The sequence below is a fragment of the Geotrypetes seraphini genome, chromosome 4 (assembly GCF_902459505.1).
Source record: "Geotrypetes seraphini chromosome 4, aGeoSer1.1, whole genome shotgun sequence".
NCBI lineage: Eukaryota > Metazoa > Chordata > Amphibia > Gymnophiona > Dermophiidae > Geotrypetes > Geotrypetes seraphini.
The window spans coordinates 266,921,368-266,939,120 of record NC_047087.1 but is presented as its reverse complement, the minus strand read 5'-3'; the positions used below and the strand labels follow the sequence as shown (position 1 = coordinate 266,939,120).

The window sequence follows — 17,753 nt, the reverse complement described above, 5'->3', positions numbered from 1 at the left end:
CCTCTCCTCATAAACATCATTATTTCTTTCTCTCCACTATACCCCCCTCCCCTGATCAAACATCCCTCTTTCTCTCTCCATTATCCCCCTCCCTTGATCAAGCATCCATCTCTTTCTCACCACTATGTCCCTCCTCCCCTGATCAAGCATCCCTCTTTCTCTCCACTATTTCGCTCCCTTGATCAAGCATCCCTCTCTTTCTCTCCACTATCTCTCCTCCCCTAATCAAGGAAGCCAAGGTTGGCATGAGTAGCAGCTGGAAGATACTGCTTGCATTGGCAAACACTTCAAGAGGTGTTTGTGTGTGTGTGGGGGGGGGGGGGGGAGAGCACTCAAGCAGCAGGGAAGAGTGGGGGTCGGGGGGAGCGCTCAAGCAGTGGGGGAACAGTGGGGGCAGATGATGCTGCGATGCCAGGCGCCATCACCCTAAGCATCAACTTCCCTTGCTATGCTACTGCTTACAATCCTTAGTACACTTCCCCCCTCCCTATTCATGGTTTCAACACTTGCGGTTTCACATATTCGCAATTTTTTTTTTTTGGTGGGGGGAATCATAGTTTCGGACATTCCTGCCTCCCTCCATACTTTCTCCAGGCATCCTGGCCTTACCTGGTGGTCTAGCAGGCTTTCGGGCAGGAGCTATCTTCCTACACTCCTGCCCCATGTAGATCGCACCTGACATTCTATACTCGTGTTCCTTGTTCTTTCTGCCTAAATGCATTACTTTGCACTTTTCCACATTAAACTTCATCTGCCATTTCTCCGCCCATTTCTCTAACTGACACATATCACTCTGGAGTTCCTCGCTATCTTTCTGCGATCTGATTGCCCGGCATAGCTTTGTGTCGTCTGCAAACTTGATGATCTCACTGGATGTTCCTTCTTCTAGGACATTGATGAAAATATTAAATAAGATGGGCCCAAGTACCGAGTCCTGGGGCACACCGCTAGTCACTTTCTTCCAGTCTGAGAACTTCCCATTTATGCCCACTCTCTGCTTTCTGTTCTCCAGTCATTTGCCTATCCATCTTAGTATATCTCCCTCTATTCCATGGCTTTGTAGTTTCCTGAGAAGTCTTTCATGTGGAACCTTGTCGAACGCTTTCTGGAAGTCCAAGTATATTATATCCATCGGTTCTCAACTATCAATTTGTTTGTTCACGATCTCAAAAAATTGAAGTAAATTCGTCAAATATGATTTCCCTTTCCTGAAGCCATGTTGACTAGCTCTCATCAGGTCATGTGTATCCAAGTGCCGGACTATGCTATCTTTAATCAGTGCTTCAACCATCGTTCCAGGGACAGACGTAAGACTCACAGGTCTGTAGTTGCCCAGTTCTCCTCTTGATCCTTTTTTGAAAATTGGCGTGATGTTCGCTATCTTCCAATCGTCCGGTATCTGTCCAGTTCTAAGTGACAGGTTGGCAAGTTTTTTGCAAAAGCTCTCCGATTTCAGTCTTCAGTTCTTTTAAGACTCTCGGGTGAATTCCATCAGGTCCAGGGGATTTGTCGCTTTTAAGATTGTCGATTTGGTAGTATATCTGGGCCAAATCCACTTCTACTATGGTGAGGCTGTCCTCTATTACTCCTTTAAACACTTTCACTGTTTCTGGTATTGTTGCGGCGTCTTCCTTTGTAAAGACAGACACATAGAAGGAATTTAGTCTGTCTGCAATTTGTTTGTCTTCCTTGATGTACCCTTTTCTTCCCTGGTCATCCAGCGATTCCACCGCCTCTTTTGCAGGTTTTTTCCCTTTTATGTATCTAAAGAAAGGCTTGAAATTTTTGGCCTCTTGCGCTATTTTCTCCTCATAGTCCTTTTTGGCATCCCTCACCGCCTTGTGACATTTCTTCTGATCATCTTCGTGTTTGTTCCAAGCTTCGGTTGTTTTCATGCGTTTCCATTTTTTAAAAAGTCCTTCTTTTCTTTTATGGCTTCCTTCACCTCTCTAGTAAGCTATGCCGGTTCTCCTTTGCCTTTAGTTTTCCTTTCTTTGGAAATCCGCAGACCATAGATATTTTGTGCTTCCGTGATAGTATTTTTCAGGTGGGACCATGCCTGATCTACCGTTTTAACTTTGTTCATCTTTTTCTTGAGCCGTTGTTTCACCATGGCTCTCATGCTATCGTATCTTCCCTTTTTAAAGTTTAAGGTCATGGTTAAGGTTTTGGTATGTTTCCCTTTCCCGATTTCAAGTTTAAAGTTGATCAGGTTGTGATCGCTCATCCCCAGCGGGACCGTGTATAGTGTAGTGTAGTCAGGGCAGGAGCAACACTCTAGTTGTGGCAGCCATTTTGAGAGCACAGTTGGAATGGGCTGTAGTACCTGGGGACCCCTAGACCACCAGGGATTGTAAAATAGAGCCTGAGAAGCCTGGGAGGAGGCCCAAATCCTGTTTTATTGGGGGAGGGGGGATAGAGATAGGGAGGAGACAAAGGAAACAAAACATACATTTTCAGCTTTCACCAAAAACACATGGTCATTTTTTGACAAAAAACATGGCTGAAAATTAACCTTTCAGCAGAAAGTCCCTATGAAAATGAAGATACATGTATAATGATGCAGACAGCACTGAAGCAATTAAAGAAATAGATGAAAGAAAAGAATGAGGAAGAAGTGCCAGAAAAGCACAGAAGTAAAGTCTTCTGAAATAGATGAGCGAGCTTTGTGTTTGTGTCTGCCCAGTAAAGAGGAGACAGCAACGGGAGGCAAAGGGCTGGCGTGTAGCAAACTTTAGAGCAAGTTCTTAGCTCAGGAAGAGCTGCAGCAAGGTCCTGGTGAAGAGAGATGACGTCACACCCTCCTGAGCTTGACTAAACCCTGCTTGTTGACTGAAAATAAGAATATTAACAAGTTTATAGCAATATTCACAAAACAGGAAAATCCCCTTTTCAACATGCAGCTTTGGCCTACCACGCCGTAGCTGGTAAGGGAGCGCGTCCCTTAAGGTCAGTTCCTCGAGGACCAAGAGCCCCGTAACTCACACGTTCCGACTGCAGGGGGGAGGGGTGTCCACCCTTTTCCCTGGCGTTGCCCTTTTAAGAGCTGGTCGGCGCTGCTTGGGCCCGTGACGTCACACAGCGCGGATTCCCTCCCCGGTGCTGCGGCGCTGGCAGTGGCGGCGCGCGGGTCTCTGTGTCAGGCCGCTCAAGCCCCTCCCCCAGGGGGGAGGAGGGGGGGGGGAACGCTGGCGCTGCTCCAGGACTGTCTGCAGCCACACACTCGCGGGAACTTCGTTGACAGCCGCGTCATGGCTGCGGCGCGGCAGCGGCTTTAGAGCGCGTCTTCTCCCTCCCTCCGGCGGACTGGGAGCTGCTGCTGCTGCTGCGGGCGGGCTCGGCGCGGATGAGCGAGCGTTGCCGCCCGGCACTTGGCCACGGGAGCTCGGCGCGGCTGGAGGGGTTACTGGGCTGCCTGGTGAACGCTTCATCCCCCGACTTGTCCTTCGACTCCGGGAAGCGATGGCGGTGAAAGCGGCTCCGGCGGGGGCTCCGGGCACTGCGATCCTGCTAGTCACCGCCAACGTCGGGACCCTCTTTGACGATGTGAGTAGTGAACGCGCTGCTGTTCCCGTGGCACTGCTGCGAGACTCTTCTCCCCGGCTTGCGCGTCCCGGCCTCCGGCAGGCGGTGCACCGGAGGAGAGGGGGGGGGGGTACTCCGGCGCGGCTGTAATGTTGCTCCTGGACCGGAGGAGATAGCTGGTGGGGTGCCGGGCCGAGAAAGGCTGCTAATCAATGGAGGGTAGGGGACGGTACCCGGCTTTGGCTCTGCGCTTGCCCCGCAGCGGTGGTAGAGCAGTCTTTGCTGCAGGATTCCAAGTGATCGGGAAACTTTCCTGCTGGTTCTGCCCCCCCCGGGCATCATCCCTTGGATCTGCTGTGGTGTGAGGGCTGAGACCGATCAGCTGCACCACCCTCCTCCGAGTAGAATTCGGGCTTCACTGCCCCTGCGATCTGCTCCGGTCCTTAAGTGCATTGTTCTTGCTCACGTGTGCTCGCACTGTCATTACCGTCCCCAAACCTTTTAGGCGAATAATTCATGGCCCCAGGCAGTGCTTGCTTACTTCTAAAATAGTAAGATGTAAGTGACCGATTTTTTATTTTTTTTTTTAAAGATGCTTTAACTCTCTCCCCCATCTTTTAAATTTGACTCTTTTTTTATATTAAAGTTTTAAGACGTACTTAATCAACAAATGTAACGAAGCATCCCTAAGCACGTTGATTCTATTGCTGGGATCTTTCCCACAGTTTCTTGTAGTCCCGTAGGCAAATGTACTGTGTAGTTCTAAATAACTGTGGAGTAACTTTCCTGAGATTAGGGCTGTTCGACTTAGTTGCAGCAGCAGGAGGCTGTGCTTTTTTTGTTTCAGACTTCCACTTCCTAATGTGCTCCGGTTCTGATCTTTTTGAAGTCCTTTTGAGTAGACATTTGCCATAATTGCACATTTGACAGCAGCCCGAGTGATTTGGGCTTTAACTTTTAGTTGACTTGTGAGCGGTTCGGAAGTCTGCTGTTCTAACTCCCTTTTTCAAAATGTTGACGAAATATGTTTCCCTTCTTTTTTTTTTTTTTTTTTGGTCTAGCTCTGGTTTTTACTAGGCATCCTTAGTGTACAGATTACACTATTCCCAGTCTGTATTATATGACCCATATTTCTCCATATGCCTACATAAACATTATTTTATGTTGTATTGTAGACGGTAGAAATGCTCTACATCTGGTTTTCTTGGGAATATCTTTTTATTTAATCTCATGAACTGCTAGCCCTCATTGCAGTCCTCTTGGTAGGCTGCAAATCAGTGTGGGTAGGGTGTTTTTCTTTTTCCAGAAACAGAATTTCTGGCAGACCAATAAATCAGTTATCTTACTCTCTGGTGGTATGCATGGGATAAATCCCCTCCCCCCCCCCGATAATTATAGGATTACATTGCATTTACCATGTAGATCAAAAAGCGCAAAACAGTTCTACTTTTAGAACAAATTAGAGCAGAGAATGATGCCCTTAGCAAAGAACATTAGCTTTTGCTCTAGTATACAGACCTTCTACATTGCTTCAGGGCTTATGTTCTCTGCTTTTGGTGTTACTTACAGGTCCTTATTTGTGCAGTACCTAATTAAGAGACAGCCCTGGTTTGTGTGGTAAAAAGAAATGTTGCTGGAGGAAAGTCTTTGCTTTTAATAAAGAAGCAGACTGGCTCCTATTTCTTATGTTTTAAAAGGGGAGGGGGGGGCAAAGTAGATATACAGTAGTGGATTTAATTCCAGAAAATCAGCATTGTCTCATTAGCCTCTTTCTATAGTTGACATCCATTTGTCTCAAGGGGCCCTTATACCAAGGCGCGCTAGCTGTTTTAGCGCACACTAAATATTAGCACGCGCTAAACGCTAACGCATCCATAGACTATAACGGACACCTTAGCGTTTAGCGCGTGTTAAAACGGCTAGTGCACCTTAGTAAAAGGACCTCCAAATGTCAGAACTACTTTTTTTTTTTTTTTTTTTGCATAATCAAATTTTGTTTAGTTACACCTCTGACTGCTCTAAATATATTTTTCCACACCACACTTTTAGGAAAAATGGAGCAGTTGTGTTTTCCTATTAATATTGACACTCGTTGTATGAAAGATGAATTTGCCCATGCCAGGATTTGAACTTGTGCTGATATTAAACCTCCAGACCCCCCTCCTCCCAAAAAAAAACCCAGGTTTTTTTTTCTAATTTGAATGACATATAGCATATGAATTAAAAAAAAAAGTTTAACCATTGAAGAAAATGGTGAACGAGTTTGAGCATCGACATGGACTGTAGAAGGTACAGAATGAATTTACACCAGAAATTATTAGATAGAATTATTTTTGTGTATATAAACTGGACATCTGTGGCTGCATATTTTTGACATGACAGTGTGTACAACATTTTCTGGAATGCTGCTTATGTGTGGTGCTTAGACATTGCTTTGTTTTATCTTGGGTACCCCTAGATCTTGATAAGTCATAAAATTCAGAATGCTTACTGTACTAAATGAATTTTGTTTTACATAATTTATTTTCAGTGTTGAACTGTAAAACGTTCACTCTTTGGCATTTTCAGATATTTATTGCATTAGTATCTTGTATGAAAGCTGTGTCTGTCGGAGCAGAAGAGTGGCCTGAAAACCGAGTTCAATTCCCATTTCAGCTCTTATGACTCTAGGCTCTCCCTCAGGTACAAAATACGTACCTGTATAGTATGCAAAGTGTTTGGATTGTAATTGCACAAATCCCTTCCCTTTTTTGTAGGCTTATATTATACATGCACAGACGCTGGAGCAGTGAGTAAGTAATAAGTGGGGAAGTCAAATACAAGTGGATCGTTTTCTTTGTTTTTTATTTTAACTCCATCAAAAATTACAAAGACTGGAGGGAAATACTTTTAAAACCAGTGGGAGGAAATATTTTTTTCACTCATAATGGTTAAGCTCTGTAACGCGTTGCCAGAGGTTGTGGTAAAAGTGGATAGCGTAGCTGGTTTTAAGAAAGGTTTGGACAAATTCCTGGAGGAAAAGTCCATAGTCTGTTATTAAGACATGGGAGAAGCCACTGCTTGCCCTGGATCGGTAGCATGGAATGTTGCTACTCTTTGGGTTTTGGCCAGGTACTAGTGACCTGGATTGGCCATCGTGAGAATGGGCTACATGGCTTGATGGACCTTAGGTCTGATCCATTAAGGTTATTCTTATGTTCAGACCCTGCTTCCCAGTGACAAGGATGAAGAAGACCTGTGGAGGCATGGATGTGCCACTGCAGTGGCGTACCTAGCATATGTGACACCCGGGGCCCATCATTTTTTGACACCCCCCATCTATATGAAAAATATGATTTTTAATAACAAGCCACATATCGCACAAGCGTGTACCTACAAAAAGGCAGCAACTTAAACACTGCAGTGAGCACTAGAACACCAACACATACATTGTAAAACTAAACAAGCCAGATCCTGTACAGTCAATTGATCCTGTACAGTCAATGCTATCAGAAAGCCATGTCCCTTTCATACACACAGACAGATACATCCTCGCCCAATATGGAATTATCAAACTAAAAATAGAAATATGTAGACAAAAGTTAAACTGAACCGCCAAGAAACCAGACTCTGCATACAATGCAACACTACAACACCACAAAACAGTAATAAATGTCCTCAAATACTGTGCAAAATATAAAGACAGTAGATGTAAATTTGAAAAAACTGATACATAACAATCACCAATTTACAAATTAACAAATAAAAATAAAACAAATAATGAGAAATAAGAAAATACTATTTTATTGGACTAATCCTCGTAAGCTCAGTCCCCATCCCCGCAAACCACCTGATTCCATCCACACAAGCCTTAAATTGTTTTATATTGAACTTATTATATTAAAGTGTAAAAAGAAACAATATTCTGTACAATTGTCAATTTATAAATCAGCGTCTTCTCCCCACTCTCTCTTCCCTGTTTCCCTTCAACGTCCTCAGCCCACTCTCTCTTCACTTTCCTTCAGTACACGCACATAAAAACAAGCAAGTAATTTTATATCATTTTCATTCTATTCATTCATAAACATTAAAATCTAAATAATGCCAGTCACATAACAAAACATGATTTTACAAAAATAATTCCCTGCACAGTCAAGCCTGCAAGGATTACTAGATGTCTTTCAACAGCTCCCCTCCCTCCCTCCCCCTTACCTTCGTGGCCAAGTCAAAATGATCTACCAACAATAAAATTTTAAAAACACAATGCACACTGTACGCAGAGAAAATGTTAATTATCATTTATATTCCGTGGGTTTTCAAAGAGGTAAAGGCAGATGACTTTATGCAATGTCACCTCAGTAACAACTATACAAAAATAGATAAATATACCCCCTCCCTTTTTACTAAACCGCGATAGCGTTTTTTAGCGCTGGGAGCTGCACTGAATGCCCCACGCTGCTCTCAACGCTCATAGGCTCCCTGCGCTAAAAACCGCTATTGCAGTTTAGTAAAAGGGGGCCATAGTGCAAAATATAGACAGCATATATAAATTCTCAAAACGGACACATTTTGATCACTAAATTGAAAATAAAATCATTTTTCCTACCTTTGTTTGGTAATTTCATCAGTCTCTGCACTTTATTCTTCTGACTGCATCCAATATTTCTTCCCTTCTTTCAGCCTCCTGTATGCTTCCTCTCCTCCAGACCTCATTCCCTTCCCCAACTTTTTCTTTCTTTCATCCTGCCCCCTTCTTTCTTTCTCTCTCCATGCCCCCTTTCTTTCTCTCTGTCTGTCTTTCTCTCTCTCTATCTGTGCCCCATTTTTTTATTTTTCTTTGTTTCACCCTGCCCCCTTTCTTTCTGGCTCCCATGTTCCCCCCTCCCCCCATTTCTTTCTTTCTCCCTCCCCTATGCCACTGCCATTGGGAAAATGCTGCCACCGCCGCTGGGGAATAGGCAGCCACTGCCCATCGGGAACAGGCCGGCTCTGAGTTCACCCTGCTTATCTTCCCTGTGGGACCGACCAACTCTTTGCTGTCCGACGTCAATTCTAAAGTCGGAGAGGATGTTCCGGGCCAGCCAGGCAGCGATTGGCTGGCCCAGAACGTCCTCTCGATGTCGGGCAGCGAGAGTTGGTCAGTCCTGCAGGGAAGAAAAGAAGGGAGAACTCGGCCGGCTTGTTGCCGATGACGGCAGTGGAAGCCTTTCCCTGGCGGCAGACTATTACCCGGTGGGTGGCCAGCTGTGCATCTCCTTGGGGCATGCACCGGGGGCGGACTGCCCCCCCCCGCCCCTCCCCCCTTGGTACGCCACTGTGCCACTGGCGTCCCAACCATGGCCCAAACTATAATGGCCAGGAAAGTGCTTCAGGGAAAAGGGGGGGGGGGTGCTGGAGGAGTAGGGTAAGAAAGGGGCAGAATGCTGATCTCTCACCTACTACAGAGCTATGCCCCCTTGCACACTTCCCTTGCTTAGCTGCTTGTGTGTAAGCCACCCTGTCATTTACATATACAGTAGACTCTCTGTTAACCAGAACTCAAGCAACCAGCAAAAGAAAAAAATCAAAGAAATACTGTAGTACTGTAAATAAAAATGAAAATAAAATCAATTTCTGGTGAAATTTAAGTGTAAACTTGGCACACCACATCTGAGTACACCCACGCTTTGGAACAATTTATGGTATATAATAGTATAGGGTATAGTATTAATTAGGCCTGAAACTACATATATCTGGCATCTCTATCAATCCCTTAATTGAGTCTATTGTACTAGCTATCACACACTTGCATCCCAGACACTCGCTCATCAAAACATGCCTTTGTACAATGCTTAGGACAGCTGCTTTTTGACTTGTTTCCCTTTTATTCTGTGCTGTGATTTTAGGCTGAGACCAATTATGCTTGTTACAGAAAAGGCCTAAAACATTTTAATGGTATATTAAGTAGTAGCTATTGAATATTGCTTGTTATTTGGTTAAACTTGATTTCCCTATTTTTTTACTTATTTCTTATGTATGGAAGTTGAGAGCTTGTTTTGCTATTTATGACTCATATTTTGACTTTTACATTACTTTCGATTTAGTATTTAAAAAAAATCATACATGCATTTTGTTCTTTCAGATAAGCTCATGGTTTCTTTACACCCCTCCCCCCCCTTTTATGAAGCCACATTAGGGATTTTTATCGCCAGCCACGGTAGTAAAAACTCTGCTCATAGAATTCCTATGAGCGTCAGAACTTTTACCGCTGTGGCTGACGATAAAAAAAACCCGCTAACGTGGCTTCATAAAAGAGGGTCTTAGTTTCTTGAAAATAGTGCTAAAGGCTCCTCTTGAAGGAGGACAACCTAAATGGGATTGCAGTACATGTCTTAACCCTGTAGATTTCCCGTGATAAGTTCTGCTATGTGCCAGTAACACAGCCCATTGGGTGCTCAGGAAAGATGCTTATTCCTATATATTTTAAACTGCTGTTTACATTCCTCTTGGCTGCTGCTGTGAACCTGTGAACTGAACCTTCTCAAGGACAAATCCTGCCAGATAGATTCATGTTACAATTATAAAGGTCAGTGTTAGGCAACATATCTGATTATAGCTTTGATTTAAAAAAAAACAAAAAAAAAAAACCCCCAAACCCCAGAATTATTGGAAAATACTGTGTAATTAAAATGTTTGCGCATGTAGGAAGAAAAAAAAGAGTACAATTTCTGATTCTTATGGGAGAGAGGAAGGCTGGTAGCCTGTTAACTAGTTTAGCAAATATTGGACTAGTTCATTTTTCTAAAGCTGTGGTGCTTTTTACTGTCACTTGTTTAGAAGTATATTTCTCTGTTTTAGTAGAGAAGCCCCTTTTGATAAAAGCTGCCAGGTAATGCAAGAAGTCGGCTAACTCAGACTGAGTAGGTGCATAAGGTAGGCTACTTGGGGAGAGGAAAATACCTACTGTATCTGAATGTAATTCACCTTGAACTATTGAGAGAGGCACCATCTTCTAAATCAGTGGTCTCAAACTCAAACCCTTTGCAGGGCCACATTTTGGATTTGTAGGTACTTGGAGAGCCTCAGAAAAAAAATAGCTAATGCCTTATTAAAGAAATGACAATTTTGCATGAGGTAAAAAACCCTCTTTATAAATCTTTCCTTTTGGCTAAGTCTTAATAATAATATTGTCATTTATAGCTATAGAGACATATGATCAAGAAACTGTTTTATTTTACTTTTGTGATTATGACAAACATACTGAGGGCCTCAAAATAGTACCTGGTGGGCCGCATGTAGCCCCCAGGCCGTGGGTTTGAAACTACTGATCTAGATCCTGATTCCTTTCCCTGTACTGCAGAAGTGGGCACATTGGGCCTATGGACTGCAATCTAGCATGTTTTTGATATTTTTTAAATTCCCTCTTCATACCCATAATACACCTTGCTGGTTTCCCTAGCAACATTGCTAAAGGGCCAAAATGTCCACCTTTAAAGCTTTGAGATGCATGCATGGAAATGTCGCTCAATATAAAAATTAATCTGGAACCAGTAATTTATATAGTTGTGTAACCAACCCACTCAGCTAGATCGTATAAACCAACAATAACTAGGTTGATATATCAGTATTCTAAGAGCCTTAATCAAAATACCTCAGCCCCACCACTCCACCGCAATAATAATTTCTAAAGCGGGAGATTTACGTGGTGCTTCATCATTGGTAAATCGTCTCAAATCGCCGTGATTGTATTCATTTAAATATTTTTTATTTTTTGATTTAATTTAATTTTTTATTTTGATTTTTTACTTATCAATAAATAGAAAGTTATAAAAAGTGTATAAGATTGTATACTTAACATCTACACACAGCTAAACCTGGGAGTCCGACCCGACATGTTTCGCACTACATGTGCTGTCTCAAGGGTCTCCCGAGGTCGCCGCAGTCATCCGACTCGCAAGTATGAAGTCTGTGAAAGATCTGTGGTGGGGCTGAGGTATTTCGATTAAGGCTCTTAGAATACTGATATATCAACCTAGTTATTGTTGGTTTATACGATCTAGCTCAATATAAAAAGGCATACCCAAGCAGCTGAAGATGGGGGAACCTAGCTGCCATCAGAAGCTTTTTTAAAATTGCTATACCACCTTTTTCTGGTCACATAGCAAAGCTGCCTGCTATCTAAGTAAAATAAAATATGAAGAAACTTCATCAGTTAATAAGAAAGGGATAGCACAGCTAGCAAAGTATTTCAGATAAGAAAGAGGTATTCCAAATTGCTATGAAAAAGAGAGTAAAATTTTGTTTCACCTGGCATGTGTGTGGGGGGGATGCAAGGGTTCGAATGGATTTTCCTTTGCCAAAACTAGGGCTTATGATTTGAGCTAATTGCTAGCATGTCAGTCATGCAGCATTTGCATTGGCTCAATGTTATGACATGTACCATAATAAATCAAGACCACACTGAAGAAGCAAAGATAGCCAAAAGGGAAGACGACTATGAGATGTCGCCAATAGTCTTTATTAGAAGGATGACCCAACTTGGCTGGGTTTTGCCACAAAAGCCTGCATTGGGTCACACAGCACCCTGAGGTTATGAGTTTAATCCCATCCTGCTGTGACTCTGGGCAAGTCACTTAATCCCTACATTGCCCCAGGAACCAAGTTAGATTTTGAGCTTGCCAAGACGGGTAAGGAAAATATATAAGAGTGCATGATTACTATTGTAAACCGCTTTGGGTGAATCTCTCCATGAAAAAGGTGGTTAATAAATCCCAATAAATAAATAAAAAATACGAGGGCTGATTGAAAAAAGACTGTTTGTTTGGTTTTTTAAATTCACAATCAGGTGACTCCATAGGATCTGAACTTTTTTCTTTTCAAAATAGCATCCTTCACATTCAGTACCTTTCTTTTTTTTTTTTTTTTAATTTTTTTTTTTGCAGCATTTGAAACACTATTCAGATGTGCAGTAGGCTGGTTTTGCAACGTCACTTTTAGTGCTGCGGCTGTGGCATTTTTCACTTCATCATCTGAAGAGAACCTCTTTCCTCGTTTCACCACCATATTCTTGCTGTTACATTTCAAGAGTTTCATAGCCGCTCTTTCCAAGTTTTAATGCAAAACTCAATCTCATACCTCTGGCATACTCTCACAGACGAGTCTTCCTCATCTGCCATGACGAAACAAACAAAGTTCTTCCTCTCACTGTGACCCAACAGTCTGACTTGAGGCAGTGGCGTACCACCCCCCCCCCCCCCCATGTAAAAAATTTTTTTTTTTTTTTTTTTTTTGCAATAACCATGAAATGGAATAAATGGTCAGAATAGAAACAGGCAGTGAAAATTTTCTTTTATTGAACCTCATATATGTAACCATTATTCCAAACATAACATAACATAAATTATGTCTAAATTGTCATGACATTAGAAGTACATATGGAGTAGTTGCAGGTGATGCTTGGGACAGTTCTGATTGTGTTAGTTCGGTTTTATGTGTTTTTTGAATAGAAGGGTTTTTATTTCTTTTTGAAGGTTTTGCAGTCTGTGGTTGATATCAATTGGTTGTAGAGTTGGGGGTCGAGTGTTGCAGCTCGAATGGCTAGGAGGTTGTCGAACAGTTTTTTTCTTTTGACGTTTTTGGTTGGAGGGTGTGTGAATGGTGCACAAGTTCTCCTATGTCTGTTTGAAGTGGATTGAATTATTTAGCTGAAGAAATTAGTTACCCCCCATTCCACACACATTAATTCTCTTCCATTTTTGTTCTCATTATAAAAAACACTGAGATAAGTTCCCAGAAAAAAAATACATTAAAATAAGAAGTGAAAACAAAGGCCCCTACAGATGAGAACATAACATAAGAATAGCCTAACTGGGTCAGACCAATGGTCCATCATGCCCAGTAGCCCATTCTCATGGTAGCCAATCCAGGACACTAATACCTGGTCAAAACCCAAAGAGTAGCAACATTCCATGCTACCGATCCAGGGCAAGCAGACACTTCCCCCATGTCTTAATAACAGATTATGGACTTTTCCTCCAGGAATTTGTCCAAATCTTTCTTAAAACCAGCTACACTATCTGCTTTTACCATAACTTCTGGCCACTTCATTTTTAAGTTTAGATCTTTCCTTTCAAACAGAGACCTTGCTAGATGTCAAATACAGCACAAGGTAACTTCACATGGACTTAGCTGTGCAGGAAATGTGAATCTCCTCATACACCCACCATATAGTGCAAAAATGTGCAAAGGTCTGTTTTTTTCTTTCGATCACTACATAGCCTAATGCCACACAAGCAGCGCTGTTACAAACATATTCTGTAGGTCAATGCTAAGGATAACAAAGTTTCCTTCCTTGGACCAGAAGGAGATAAACCACTGGAAGAGATCCCAAAACAACACCCAAAGACCCACTCAGTGTGTGAATCAGTTGAGTGGAGTGGACTAACTGGGGGGTGGAAATGGGCCCGGAGTTTGCTCAGCAGAATTTCCCAGACCACCTCTTCCTCTCAACACATTGACACGCTGCCACCATCACCACTAGGAACACCTCACTGGGTAGGCCAGCTATGCTATAAACTTTATAAAACACATTATTATATTTTCTTATAAAGCACATATTTTAACTGACCTCTCTGACATCCTCAGCCTTTCCATTCACAAAAATAGAAGGAAGAAAAGTTCCCATTTCCTGCTGTCTCATGTCCCCGGCCTATACAATATTTTTTTTTCTGCAGACCCTTCAAAAGTCTGACCAAATCCTCGTTTCATTTGCATTATAAAGTACTGAGGATGCCATCTCTCCCCAATCCCAGGTCCTAAAGTCTAAGACAGTAGCGCAAACTAATGCTGCCAGATACAGGAAAAAAAAATTTTGATTCGATTCAGCCCTATTGAATTGGTTTTTCAATTCGATTTTCCTGCCCAGTTGGGTGATTTTTTTCAAAACTCCTGGTGGGTTTTATAGCTTTTTCACCCCCTTTGGCTTCTCCTAACCACACTGGCGCTGTGGTGTAAATAAAATAAAGAAACAAAAAGGACTTTTCCTCTTTCTGTTAAATCCTAGCTCACGTTTGCAGTCCAACACCAGCTCTGGCAGGATACACATTTCAAATCTGACATGTTATAATCACAAAACAGAAAATAAAATTAATTTTTCTACCTTTTGTTGTCTGGTTATATTTCAAATCTTGTTGGTCCAAGGCTCTGGTTTTCTTCTGATAACTTGCTTGCCAGGGTCTCCTTCTTTCTGCATGCTAACCATCCATCTGCCAACTCTGTCCTCCCTTTCCATTTCCCTTCCCTTCCCAGGAAGTCTGGTATCTTTCCTTTTTTTCATCTCCCTCCACAGATCCACCTTTTCTTAAATACCCTTTCATCCGGCATCTCTCCCTCCTTCCCCACCATCCCAGAGTCCACCATCTCTCCGTTTCTTTTCCTAATTACCCTCCTATCCAGTATCTCTATCCCTCCTCCACACCATCCCTTGTGTCCAATTTCTCTCCCTTTCTGTTCCTTCCCTCCCTAAATCCCATGGTCCATCATCTCTCTCCCTCTCCTCTATTTTCAGACCCATTATTTCTTCCCCCCCCCCCAAAGTTTGGCATATGCATGTCTCTTTGAACACCCCCTTCCCTCCGTGTACTTCTAAATCATGGTCCCCCCCCCAAAGGCCTGTCCCCCCTTAAAGGTCTGCCTGTCCCACCTTGAAGGCCTGCACCCCCCTTGAAGGCCTGTCCCTTCCCCTTGTAGGCCTGTCCCCCCCTTGAAGGCCTGCCTGCCTGTCCCCCCCTTGAAGGTCTGCACCCCCCGAAGGCCTGCACCCCCCCGAAGGCCTGTCCCCCACTTGAAGGCCTGTCCCAACCCCTTGTAGCTTCTCCCCCCCCCCCTTGTAGGCCTGTCCCCCCTTGAAGGCCTGCCTGCCTGCCTTTCCCCCCTTGAAGGCCTGTCCCCCCTTGAAGGCCTGCACCCCCTTGAAGGCCTGCACCACCCCCCTCGAAGGCCTGCACTCCCTTGAAGGTCTGCACCCCCCCCCCGAAGGCCTGTCCCCCACTTGAAGGCTTGTACCACCCCCTTGTAGCTTCTCCCCCCCTTGTAGGCCTGTCCCCCCCTTGAAGGCCTGCCTGCCTGCCTTTCCCCCCCTTGAAGGCCTGCACCCCCTTGAAGGACTGCACCCCCCCCCGAAGGCCTGCACTCCCTTGAAGGTCTGCACCCCCCCGAAGGCCTGTCCCCCCCTTGAAGGCCTGTCCCACCCCCTTGTAGGCCTGTCCCCCCCTTGTAGGCCTGTCCCCCCTTTAAGGCCTGCCTGCCTGCCTTTCCCCCCCTTGAAGGCCTGCACCCCCCTTGAAGGCCTGCACCCCCCCTTGAAGGCCTGCACCCCCCCTTGAAGGCCTGTCCCCCACCCCTTGTAGGCCTGTCCCCCACCCCTTGTAGGCCTGTCCCCCCCCTTGTAGGCCTGTCCCCCCCCCTTGTAGGCCTGTCCCCCCCTTGAAGGCCTGCCTGCCTTTCCCCCCTTGAAGGCCTGCACCCCCTTGAAGGTCTGCACCCCCCCAAAGGCCTACACCCCCCCCGAAGGCCTGCACCCCCCTGAAGGCCTGCCTGCCCCCCTTGAAGGCCTGCACCCCTTGAAGGTCTGCACCCCCCCCCGAAGGCCTGTCCCCCCTTGAAGGCCTGCCTGCCTGCCTGTCACCCCCTCCCCCTTGAAAGCCTGCTTGCCTGCCCGCCCGCCCCACCCTGAAGGCCTGATGCCCCGACCCACCCCGAAGGACCGCTCGCCCCCCTGGCCTCCCCGCACCACCTATGAACAGCCGCAGCAGGATCGCGAAGTCAGCGTCAGCGATCCCTGCGCTGCTTCCTGCGCCACGGTCCCGCCCCTCCTCTGACGTCAGAGGAGGGGCGGGATCGCGGCGCAGGAAGCAGCGCAGGGATGCTGACGCTGACTTCGCGATCCTGCTGCGGGCTGCTTCACAGGTGGTGCAGGAAGGTCAGTGGGGCGAGCGGTCCTTCGGGGGTGGCGGGGGACTGAACGGCAAGGCCGGGAACACCCCCTTAGGGCTGGTACCCGGGGCGGCCCGCCCCCCCCGCCCCCCCCCTAGGTACGCCACTGACTTGAGGTTCAGAAACATCCATTGTATAAGCTTCACAAGAACCAGAACAGTGTTGCCATATCTACTTCTGGGAAAGAAAACAAGAGGCAGTTTCATTACCTTTCAGTCAGCCCTCGTATACAGTATGTAAAATCATTTATTGTAGTGATTTGGCTTAGTGTAAGCAACTTCTTGGAGTCTTGGCATACAACACTGATGTGCTGGCAAAAACGGTGCCGTTGTGTATGAGTGTTTTATCTGCCTGAATGTATTATCTTTCCTTTTATTATTGGCATTCTTTTCTTTGAGATATTTAGGCTAGATTCACTAAGGCAGGGGTGTCAAAGTCCCTCCTCGAGGGCCGCAATCCAGTCAGGTTTTCAGGATTTCCCCAATGAATATGCATGAGATTTATTTGCATGCACTGCTCTCATTGTATGCTAATAGATCTCATGCATATTCATTGGGGAAATCCTGAAAACCCGACTGGATTGCGGCCCTCGAGGAGGGACTTTGACACCCCTGCACTAAGGGCATGGATCGGATCAGATCCGTGAGGAATCCAATCCGTGTCTGGGAGGCTGATTCACAAATCGCCCTCATGCAAATGAGGGTGATCGGAATCACGCCCCCAACCAAGCGCCCGGATCGCTCTATAGCGATCCCGACACATTCGCAGACCTTCTGTAGATGGTCTGCGCATGCTTAAAGCAGCAGCAACCTTTTGCGAGCCCAGCTTTAAACTTGCAGTTTAAAATCACGGGCTCGCACTGTGGGGAAGGCAATCGGGGCAGAGTTCTGGAAAGTTGGGGGGGGGAGGGGAGAGAGAGGAGGAGAGTCGAGACAGACAGAGCTGGAAAGTCAGGAGCTGAGAGCAGGAGATTGGGGCAGAAGCAGGGTGGCAATGGGGCAGACAGAGCTGGAAAGTTGGTGGCAGAGAAGCAGGGCGGCAGAAGGCAGGGCAGTCGGAAAGGACCTGAGCGACTGGTCCTCAGCAGTCACTTATTTTTGGATCAGTCAGCCCAGTCGGTGTCCCTAATTTTGTTTAGTGAATCGCTGCCTGCCTACATTTGAATGCTGTTCTCCTACATTTGCATGCGCGGATCGGAGGATGATTGAGACAGAGGTTAGTGAATCAGGTCAGAGGGAAATCGGGTTGCAAAGGGGTCGCAAACCGATCAGTACGCG

At 45.2% G+C, this 17,753-nt stretch overlaps 1 protein-coding gene across 2 annotated transcripts in view; it reads left to right on the top strand.

Annotated features, from left to right (window-relative positions):
* Positions 1–2,509: 2,509 nt before the first annotated feature.
* The window catches only part of INPP5A (inositol polyphosphate-5-phosphatase A), a 764,365-nt gene continuing 749,121 nt past the window's right edge, over positions 2,510–17,753 (top strand). The window contains exon 1 of one of the 2 annotated variants that reach the window (XM_033942100.1): positions 2,510–3,546. In XM_033942100.1, coding sequence (XP_033797991.1) covers positions 3,463–3,546 — 84 coding nt within the window. In that variant the 5' untranslated portion in view covers positions 2,510–3,462. The remainder of the gene's footprint in view (positions 3,547–17,753) is intronic. The other variant, XM_033942101.1, reaches the window with a different exon arrangement.